Source organism: Galleria mellonella, unplaced genomic scaffold, assembly GCF_026898425.1.
Source record: "Galleria mellonella isolate WM207_F2 unplaced genomic scaffold, CSIRO_AGI_GalMel_v1 utg150, whole genome shotgun sequence".
Taxonomy (NCBI): Eukaryota; Metazoa; Arthropoda; class Insecta; order Lepidoptera; family Pyralidae; genus Galleria; species Galleria mellonella.
In genome coordinates, this window is record NW_026442002.1 from 119,076 (window position 1) to 129,975 (window position 10,900).

Below are 10,900 nucleotides of genomic sequence, written 5' to 3' on the forward strand. Positions count from 1 at the left end.
TGATGTAGTATTACCGTATACATATTCATGATCCATTTCCTAGACAATCAAGGGTTAAATTAAAAAACTAAAATAGTATAAAACATTTATTAGCTATAATATAATACAAGCATTAATTTATCTATCATACACACACTTTTTCTCTTCACATACAACTGTTCTAGCAACACTACGAGTTTAACATGGTAACACAACAAAAATGTAAAAAAAAGCTTAAAAACCCTGCTGTAGACTTCATGATAAGGATTTATGTATACAAAACAAATACTTATCCTGCAGACAGATTCTTACACCGGCATACAGACAGATTATGCAGTTATGGACAAGAAATCATGTAATGATTCGTGTAAGAGGCTTCTTAACCACACAGATTACATAAATATATTGTATTGAAGCATCCAAATAATCTTCTTTATGTACAATATAGCACCATTCACTCAATAAATATAAATCGAGCTCACAACTGAACTTAAATTACAGGAATATATAAAAAAAAATAGTGATAAGATAAAGTTGGGTGTCACCAAAGATTTCGGAATAGAATAGATGGAATGCGTAATTCACATAGTGTATTGCTCGCTGTATTTATGACATTGCCAATACATTAGAGAGGGATAGACATATAAAAATGCATCTGCCTTTTGAATAATTCATAGTAATCAAATTAATCAAGATATGTCACTTGGTTTTATTGGCCGTATAACCGTAACAAATACAGATACAACCTGCTCGCGTACTTTCTACATAAACTGTGCCGAATATATAATCTAGTAATGTAACATTTGTTATTGAAAAATAATTGACATATTAAAATGAACAAAAATTTTACACACACATTTTCTGTACACTAGGCTGCTGTGAATTGAGAAAAATAGCAACTGATGATGTATCTTTCGTCCTCTTTTTACTAATTATATTAGCATAAGAAGAAAGAAGACTACCATATGATTTACTGTTTTTATTTTATCATTCCTACTATGTAATTCCCGTTTCTTAGGGTGTCACCCAACTGAGTTGTACCATAATAAATGTGCTGCATAATATGCGTTTATAATTACTCCTCTCCATGCAAAGGTTGCCTGCAAGAGATCGCTTTTAGCGATAAGGCCACCCATTGTTTTCTCAGTGTAATATTTTCTTGTAATTGTTTGTATCTATAATAAGTTTGATCATATGGTCCTAGCATAAAATAAACCACTCCATCCTTTCTCGTGGATATTGTATGAGTCAATTAAGGAAGGGCGAAGGATGGACACTAATGTCCATCTTAAAACATCCCTAAAACCTAACTGTAGTTGCCAATATGCCTGCCAAGCGTAGCACCTACTGGCAAAACCCCCCAAGTGGACAGTTAAAGGCTGAACAGCATGCACAAACGTACAAACAAACAAAAATTCTACAAATCAATTATTTTGAATTGTATTGCGTTCATAAATTTCATAATAGATTTTCTTATATATCTTCCATGTACAGACAGCGACCAGTTACGATTTTATTATATGTATTGATATTAGGTCGGTATCGATATTTCCACGCCTACTAGTACGTATGTACATACGTTATTTACTATTATCTCGATGGTATCGGTGTATACATGGTAATGGTCGCGCCTCCAGAGGATCAGTCGCTGAGGTCCAGGTCTGAGTCGTCGTCCTGCTTGGCCCTGATGGTCTTCTTGCTCTGCACGTGCAGGGCTCGCTGCCTGCGGGCCTCCGCTGGCGGCACCGTGAGATCCCCGTTGTACTCTATTACTTCTGACCTGTAACAAGTATATTTCTGTTATCTATCAGCCTTTAACTATCCACTGCTGAACGTAAGCCTCTCCCTAGTAGGTCCTGCCAGTAGTTGCCATGCTTTGCAGGCGGATTGGAAACCGCAGTTGAGGTACAGAGATGTTTTAAAAGAGATGCTGCTGGTCAACCCTCGGCCTCCCTTAGTTACCTCTTACGACACCCGCAGTAAAGAAAGAGGTAGCCTATTCTATGCCAGGACCACTCGGCTACTGTTATCTATACTTCTAATGCAAAACCAGGCCAGATGCTAGTATTACGTATATTTTTACAACACATTCTAACAATCCACTTAATGGACAATGGTAACCATGGCTTATAGGGGAAAAGGGATTAGGCAAGTAATGTGGACTACCAGTCTCATTGCTAGCAATATACCTTGGCAGGTCCTCTCTGGAAACCACTGTGTTGAATTCTTAGTATATTCATCATGATGGGCCAACTGACCTGCCTTTTCATCTTAACCTGTCTACCTCACTCATCCCTCACTGATGCCCCGCCAGCGTATACCGATAGCACAGGCGGGGTTACCATTCCATTATCATCCATCAACAAAAAACACTTTCCATTAGAAGGGTCATTATTTCTAAGTGTGGCTATCTAACTGAGTCAGTCACCTGGCGAGCCTCCACTCCAGCATCTCTGTGGTGAAGTCATCCCTGTTGCCCAGCTCGGTGAAGCCGACCACAAAGTCCTTGGTCTTGTTCTCGCGTACCAGCGCCAGCGTGGGGATTACGCGGATCTTCAGGCGAGCTACGGGACCACACAATGTATTACTAATAAAACTGTAACCAGGCGCTGTCTGTACATGGGACATGTTTAAGAAAAGTTAATAGGTGTGGTCTTAAAAAAGGCAATAAAATTTGATGCGATCCTGATTTATAATAATGCTGTGTTTCGGTTTGAAGGGTGGGATATGACGTGAATTTACAGGGTACAGAGAAATAACACCCGAGTCCTCAGGAATGGCAACGCATGGGGGGTATCATGGGCGAAACAGTATACTCTGTTATGTCCACGGTACTGCTCATGTGTATAGGTGACCATTTTCCATCAGGTTGTTTGCCATTCTATGTTGCAAAAAAATGGTAATACAGCTGTTAACTGTCCACTGAACATTGACCTCCCCCAAGTTTAGCCAGTAGTTGCTACCTTTGGCAGGCGAGTTGACAACGGCAGTTAACTTTTATTGAAAAACAAAAGCGCTGCCTTTTTTTTATACTATACACAAAGGTGGTTTTCCCAAGATACTACAGCATGGGGTTCTTCAAAAGGTTTCTTCAGGGTCGGCAACGCACGCGTTATACCTCTGGTATTGCAGGTGTTCATAGGCCACGGTAACCGCTTGCCATCAGGTGGGCCGTATGCTTGTTTGCCACCTCAGTGCTATGAAAAAAAAGCGGAAATCAAGCATACAGCCCGGCTGATGGTAAACGGTCACTGTAGCCTATGGACGCCTGCAACACTAGGGGTGTCACGTACGCGTTGCCGACCCTGAAGAAACCTTATTTTTTTTTTATACCACTGAGGTGGCAAGCAAGCATACGGCCCACCTGATGGTAAGCGGTTAATGTATCCTTTTTGAAGAACCCCATACTATAGTGTTTATGATGATAGATGAATGGTTCTCACCGGTGAGGAACGGCGCCCGCTCCGCGTCCAGCTTCACGAACCTGGTCTCCACATGCTTGGCGGCGAGCGCCTTCAGGTGCATGTCGAGTATCCGGCACCGCTCCGCCCCACCGCGGTAGAAGTGGCAAACCACATTTTCGCTCTTGTTGCAGGCAGTGAAGAACTCTTTCTCGCCGTCCAGCTCAGAGTATTCCCCATGGCCCTATGAGAAATTGTATGTAATATGGGGTTAGGTTTTTTTATGGCATAACAATGGAATGATAACCCTTCCTGTGCTAATGGTAAACGCTGGCGGGGTACCAGTGAGGGATGATAGGTGAGATCAAGAGGCAGGTAAGTTAGCCCATCCGCTATTGGTACATGCTGGTGAAGCATCACTTAGGGATGATAGATGAAAGCCGGTCAGATTGCCCAACATTACAATTTCAAAAATTTACCATGACAGTTTCCAGGGGGAACCACATGGAGATCGACGTGATAGGATATATTAGAGCATATTGTTAGCGATGGAACAGTTAGACCCCATTACTAAAAATCCCTTTCCTCTCACCACCAAGGTGGTCATGATTCCTGTGGACCGAATAACATAGCTGTCCATGCAACTCACATTGGCTGGGAGGAAAGGGATTGTTAGTAATGGAGACTGAGAATCCCATTGCTAGCAATATACCCAACCAGGTCCACCTCCTCCTGGTTCCCCCTGGAAACTATCATGGTTAATTCCTGATGAATTCATCATGATGGGCTAACTGACCTGTTTTCATTCTTATCTATCACCCTTCACTGGTGCCGCCAGCGTATCCCGTTAGCGCAGGCGGGTTACCATACCATTTTCACCCATAAAAAAAAACTCACATTGGCCAACCACTCGTGCTTCTTCTTGGCGCGCTGCTTCATCTCGTTGAGGCGCTGCTGCCTGATCGCCTCTAAGTCTGCACTGTCCATCTGCTCCAGACTGTGGAGCAAGTTACATATGACTTCCATACAACAGCAAACAAACAGACTGTCTACCTATGGGGGGAAGGGATTGTTAGCAATGGAGTTTGCCCCATTGCTAGCAATATGCCTTTTTTTTTATACAACTTATAATGGCAAACAAGCTGACAGCCCACCTGATGGAAAGTGGTAACCGTCGCCTATAGACATGAGCAGTACTATGGACATAACAGAGTATACTGTTTCGCCCATGATACCCCCCATGCATTGCCATTCCTAAGGACTCAGATGTTATTCCTCTGTACCCAGTAAATTCACGCCATATCCCACCCTTCAAACCGAAACACAGCCATGCAAACACAACTGCTTCATGGTAGAAACACGAATGGGACAGAGGTATCCAAGTAATCAACTTTTGTACAAAGTCTCCCTCTGGTCACTGGTGCCCCACTGGTGTATAACATTAGTGTGGGTGAAGTTACCATACCATTACCACCCATTAAATTAAAGTCTACCTATGGGAATGAATGTAGTATAATCGTAAGTATGGACAAACACATTATGCTCTGTTAATTGTAAAACGCAACTGATTTTTTGTAGATAAAAGTAGGGATGGGTAATATAATATATAGTAATATCTATATATGTTTTAGTTACAATAACTATATACTGGTCCAATAACAAATATGTTCAAAGTCTGTTATCCAAAACGTAATATTGAACAGATTTTTTGGAACATATTTGGAAATAGATATTCAACCGATATAGGTGATATAAAAATAGATGATGACCTGTCTTCCACCATCAATATCCAGAGGAACCTAATATATATATATACATATATTTCCATAAACACATGGGAGTGTCCACCTGGATACTTATTTATTTCTTCGCACAAGTCAGGCCAGCCCCAAATAGATCCCCCACAAAACTGTATAACCGAATATAAATGAAACTTTACTGGGTCCGTGTCCGTATTTGGAGACTGTAAAGCTAATCATATCAGTGGACAGTTAATGCCCACTGCTGAACATAATCCTGGTTTTGTCAGTAGTTGCCATGCTTATCAGGCAGATTGGCAACTGCAGCCTCCCTTAGTCGCCTCTTACAACACCCACGGAATAGGAATGGCCTATTCTATGCCGGGACCAGACAGCATGTAAACTGTGGCATGTGGACTGTATAGCTCATGTCATTGATTATATCAATAATTGGGAGATTGTAAAGCTCACTGAGTTATTCAAGTAAATAAATAAAATTTACCAACCGTTCAATCTCATCATCCAGCTGTTTCTCCACATTCTTGGCCACTTGATGTAGAATTTGCTCCATTTTATACTATCTGAAACTATAACAAACATAATTGGTCACAACAATCCAACAGACTTCATTCCCTCCTTTAATCACTTACTGATGCCGGCCAGCGGACGAAGCATGTGCGGAGTTATATACAATCGTTTAAAGAGAGATAAAACTAAAAATAATTTATTTCTTTGTTTTATTGACTAATAAAAGACTCCCTACTAATTTTAATTACAGTTCTAATTTATTTATATTGTTATTTTTCGTCGTCAAGACGATGACCTCATAACTGTGTCAGTCATCTGCTAAAAGAAAAGTAAATTAAATCAAAACTAACCTTGTCTATAAATGAAAAAGAAGTCCAACGAGTAGATAATTAAACAAATAATTAAATTAAACACTTTAATGCACTAATAAACCTCAACTTTTTATTTAAATATATTTTTACAATTTAATTTAGATTAACAAAACAAATGTATTTCATCTACCAACCAAAGGACAGATTACTTTTTTTATATTGGAGTTGCCAGGTAACAGTAAAATTTTTGTGATAAATGGAATTAAAAAGGCCACTGTATGCGTGTTAGCGTGCGACATGGTCGACAATAGGGCAAATTTTGCCTATTTACCATTTTTATAAGTCTATCTCTTAACCTAGTATTTTAGTATGACAATTTCACAAAATTACTGATTTACGGACCATCACTATCTAAACCATTAACTAACCAGTTGCCATCAGGTGAGCCGTCAGCTTGTTTGTTTGTTTGAAAATTTGTTCATATTGGTTCTTATATAATAATAAAAAAAATACTGCAATATCAAATTAAAATTTTAATTTTAGAAACAAGTTTCTAAAAATCTCGCCCCAGAATTGACCTCATTATTAGCAATTTACAAATTTTCATTTTAAAATTTACAGCGTAAGTATGTATGAAAAAGTAAAATATGTATGTATAGATAAATAAATATGTATGTATTAATATGTATATTACAATTAATACATACATATTGGAGTCACACTTAAAGTGCGAAATTAATAACAGATTAGAGGAATAGGGAGTAAAAATTAAAGGAAGTTGCAAAGCTGCTCTCAAGATTATGGTATCTATCTACGATGAAGTGGTATGGACACGTCCTACGAAGTAATGACCATGTTGTGAAAAAGTGCCTATCCATAGATATAAAGAAAAAAGAATAGGAAACATTTCAAACGTCATGGTCATAGATATATGAAACGGATAAATCTTGTGAAGGAGGATGCATAAAATAAGAATAGATGGCGTCGCATAATTAGAAAAGCTGATACCGAGTAACCATAAAAGGTGAAATAGAAGAAGAAGACAGCATAGGTAGATACTTATTTAAAAAGCATAGGCACTCAAGCTGTTGTGATTGATTACATTTTAAATTTTAAACAGATACAAATTTTTTGTTCTAATAAACGAATATATACTATTGTATTGTTTTCAATGGCTATTTAGCTATTTTTGATGATATCTATAGAAAAATAAATATTTTTTTGTTATATCAGATCGTAAATTGTAGTAATTGAATGGGAAGAAAAATAGCTAGAGAAGCCTGAAAGAAATTAAATGGTAACACCAAGTACCTTTTCAATGTTGCCAGAACGCCTCTAAAAAAATAACAATAAATATTTTGAAAAGTTACATTTTATGTAAAAAATAATACCAAATGTAACTAATACATTTGGTATTCCAACAATGTTCTTGTAAATATATGTACAATTGACACATGAAAATAAAACTAATATTGCTTTTTCTAAAATTTTTATTAATCCTTACAAGTAACGTAATTCGTAAACGTGTTCAATTGATTAGAACTTAACTATATTGAAGAAGATCTAAGTTATATTAAGTGTTTTAAGCTTGCTGTAGTGCGGTAATGTAACACAGGCCAACGATTGAAAACACGAATTGTTCAATATGATGCCTGCGGCCACTTTCTACCATCGTATGGCTTGCCATCAACAAAGAGTTTACCGTCATACCCTAAATTTTCGTGTACAACGCGGTGACAGAGATGTTTTCTCTCACGAACACTCAGGTTATAAAATGAGCTCTATGTCGAGGTTTTGCCAAGAGACTACAGCATGTGGTTCTTCAAAGGGTAGGAGGTCCTAAAGAGGTTTCCTCGAGGTCGGTAATGCACGCATAATACCCCTGGTGTTGCAGGCGTTTATAAGCTACGGTAGCTGCTTATCATCAGGTGGGCCGTCATCTTGTTTGCCATTCTAAGTTGTATAAAAAAAAAGTACCTTAAGATTACATAAAGAAAGCATCGACTTCAGTCGTAGTAAACAAATTACTTTTATTCTAATTCCTGGTTTACTCTATTAGTCTATTACTGAGTTGGTTTTGATAAATTCTCTATAAAATCAATCTATTATACATATTCTTTCAGATTTTACCAGAGACTGTACAAAAGTAATTTTCTTGGGTACCTCTGTCCCATTCGTGTTTCGACCGTGAAGCAGTTGTGTTTCGGTTTGAAGGGTGGGATATGGCATGAATTTACAGGGTACAGAGGAATAACACCTGAGTCCTCAGGAATGGCAACGCATGGAGCGGTATCATGGGCGAAACAGTATACTCTGTTATGTTTACAATACTGCTCATGTCTATAGGCGACGGTTACCACTTTCCATCAAATAGGCCGTCAGCTTGTTTGCCATTCTTAAAGTTTTCTCGAAGCTGTATAATTAAATAAAACAACATAAAAGAAAAAAAAATCTCAAAACATTTATTGTACATACAACCAGAAAATGAATAATAAACTATTTACAAAACAATAAATGCGTTACGACTAACACTTTTCACCATGTTATTTAATAACAGCATATTTTTTGTCTTTTTCTAAACGCAAGATTTTTTTTATAGGTGAAAATGGTATGGTAACCCCGCCTGCGCTAACGGGATACGCTGGAGCACCAGTGAAGGGTGATAGATGAGAATAAAAACAGGCCAGTTAGCCCATCACGATGAATTCATCAGGAATTAACCATGATAGTTTCCAGGGGGAACCGCGAGGAGGTCGACCTGGTTGGGTATATTGCTAGCAATGGGATTCTTTGTCTCCATTACTAATAATCCCCCCCCCCCTAAACGCAAGATTGAAAACAATGCCAAGAATGTTGACCAAATGGGATCGTCCGAGATATTGTGAGTCAATTTTGGGACGCAATTTCTTTAAACCTTTCTCTAAAGTTTAAAATTCTATTTGACAGGGAAATCTTTATAAATGTATATTTATTACGAATCATTATAAATTATCGCGCATTGCGCAAATAAATTATGTGAAAGGTGAATCGATATATGCAAAAAGCAGCCAGCTTTCTAGAATACTGATAACTAAATAACTGCATTGTGAATTAATAATAAATAAATAAATAAAAATTATAAACATATATTTATAATGATTTGTAAATAACGTAAATATGTATTTTTGTTGTTTACTTTCTGTCTTGCACTACTACTGCCCACTCCCTACTTCCTATGCCACTGCGTTAGGTTGATTGGAAGAAATCTCTTTTAGAGATAAGTTCGCCTTTGCTGTTACTAATTTTTTATTATAACTGTATGTTTTAGTGCAATAAAGAAATATATCTTTATTCTAAGTGGCAATAAAGGACTAAATTCAAAAAGTCTAAATTACTAGAAATTTTATTCATACTGGTATCAGATCATAGAAATATATATATACTAGCTGACCCCGTAAACGTTGTTTTACCACTTATTGCGAAATATAAAAATTGCGATTAAAATACGAGGGTTGATCGTAAAACGATGAAAATTTAAAGTTGTATATATTTTTCAATGCTAAATTATAAAATAAAAATAAAAAAATTGTTTAAAAAATAAAAAAAAACTTTTTTACGGGTGGGTCACCCTTATCATTGAGGGGTATAAAAAATAGATGTTGGCCGATTCTCAGACCTACCCGATATGCACACAAAATTTCATGAAAATCGGTAAAGCCGTTTCGGAGCAGTTTGGTAACAAACACCGCGACACGAGAATTTTATATATAAGAGAGAAATTTAAATTTTAAGAAATACGTTTAAAAATTGGTACCGCAAAACTAAAAATTGCTTTTCTTTTTACGAATTAAATTATACAGGGTAGAAGGGGCAAATTGGCCAAAACGAAAACAGCTGACTCACGTGAATGGTCTGAATCAGATGGCAGATTAGTTTCTCACTGGAAATGCACCACGGCCATACAAATAACGTTTCTTAGTGTTGACGCCGCGCAATGTATTTTAAATTTTACGATACACACGACGCGTGATACCTACAACGCGCGCGGTAATGGAGCTCCTTCGTAGGTATTTTTCGTACGCTCGTGTCGTTGACCTCACACAGCTGAATCCGCGCGTCGCGATAGCATTTTAATACGTGTATTACATTGCTGTTTTATTTTACATAGTATTTCACTATACAATACTATTATTTCTTTATATTATGACATAATATCATAGATTACATCATTTTAAATGAAAAAAAAAAAGTAAAAATAAATTAAAATTAGAAGGAAAGAATTTTCACTGGTTATCAGTTCAGAATAATGGTATGAATTCAGTGTTTCAGTTTTTGCTGACTTATTCTTTACACCCTGTATATAAGTAGTTTACACCCTGTAGGTAAGTACATTATTTATGTTCCATTTTTATTTAACATGGCACATACACTTTCTCATCTTACATTTAAGATCAGTGGAGAAATATAGGCAGAGAATTTATTCCTTAAAGCTATTATAGTTCATAGTTATATTTTAAAGTTTTATCCCTTCATTCAAAAAAAAACGTCAAAATAGGTCATAAACCTACTTTAGCTAGCGAACAGTTTGTCTCTTTCTTTTACACTAAATATCCAATTTGAAAAAAATGACAAAACAGTGTAACAGTTAGATTTTTTATACAACTATAGTAAGGCAAACAAGCATATGGCCCGTCTGATAAACGGGGTTACCGTAGCCTATGGACGCATGTAACACCAGGAATGTCATTTCATTGTCGTTGCTGACCCTTATAAAACCTTAATACGCCCTTTTTAAAGACTTCCATGCTGTAGTCTGTAAGGAATGCCTCGGCAGGCAGATCACTCCACAACCTGAATATTCGTGAAAGAAGTCTTCTATGAAACCGCGCTGTGCGTATTGTAAGATTTGTAGGTTTTAGTCGTGATAGAATAAGAGGGTCGTGTTTGCTAGAAAACTGTCCAT

At 37.2% G+C, this 10,900-nt stretch overlaps 1 protein-coding gene across 1 annotated transcript; it reads right to left on the reverse strand.

Annotated features, from left to right (window-relative positions):
- Positions 1-73: 73 nt before the first annotated feature.
- Positions 74-6,171, reverse strand: LOC113513995 (thioredoxin domain-containing protein 9). The gene is made up of 6 exons (XM_052892266.1): positions 5,998-6,171; positions 5,626-5,706; positions 4,278-4,377; positions 3,423-3,624; positions 2,408-2,543; positions 74-1,759 (listed from the first exon to the last, which is right to left on the reverse strand). Exons 2-6 carry the CDS (start codon positions 5,688-5,690, stop codon positions 1,621-1,623), a joined length of 642 nt encoding a protein of 213 aa, XP_052748226.1. The 5' UTR covers positions 5,691-5,706; positions 5,998-6,171; the 3' UTR covers positions 74-1,620.
- Between the last annotated feature and the right edge of the window lie 4,729 nt (positions 6,172-10,900).

Bases quoted from the DNA above. Each gene is read 5' to 3' on its own strand.
- LOC113513995 (XM_052892266.1), bottom strand. From the start codon at position 5,690: ATGGAGCAAATTCTACATCAAGTGGCCAAGAATGTGGAGAAACAGCTG. The intron at 4,378-5,625 runs GTTGGTAAATTT...CTTGCTCCACAG, and splicing joins CTGGATGATGAGATTGAACG to TCTGGAGCAGATGGACAGTG. The intron at 2,544-3,422 runs GTGAGAACCATT...GTGGTCCCGTAG, and splicing joins GCGGGCGCCGTTCCTCACCG to CTCGCCTGAAGATCCGCGTA.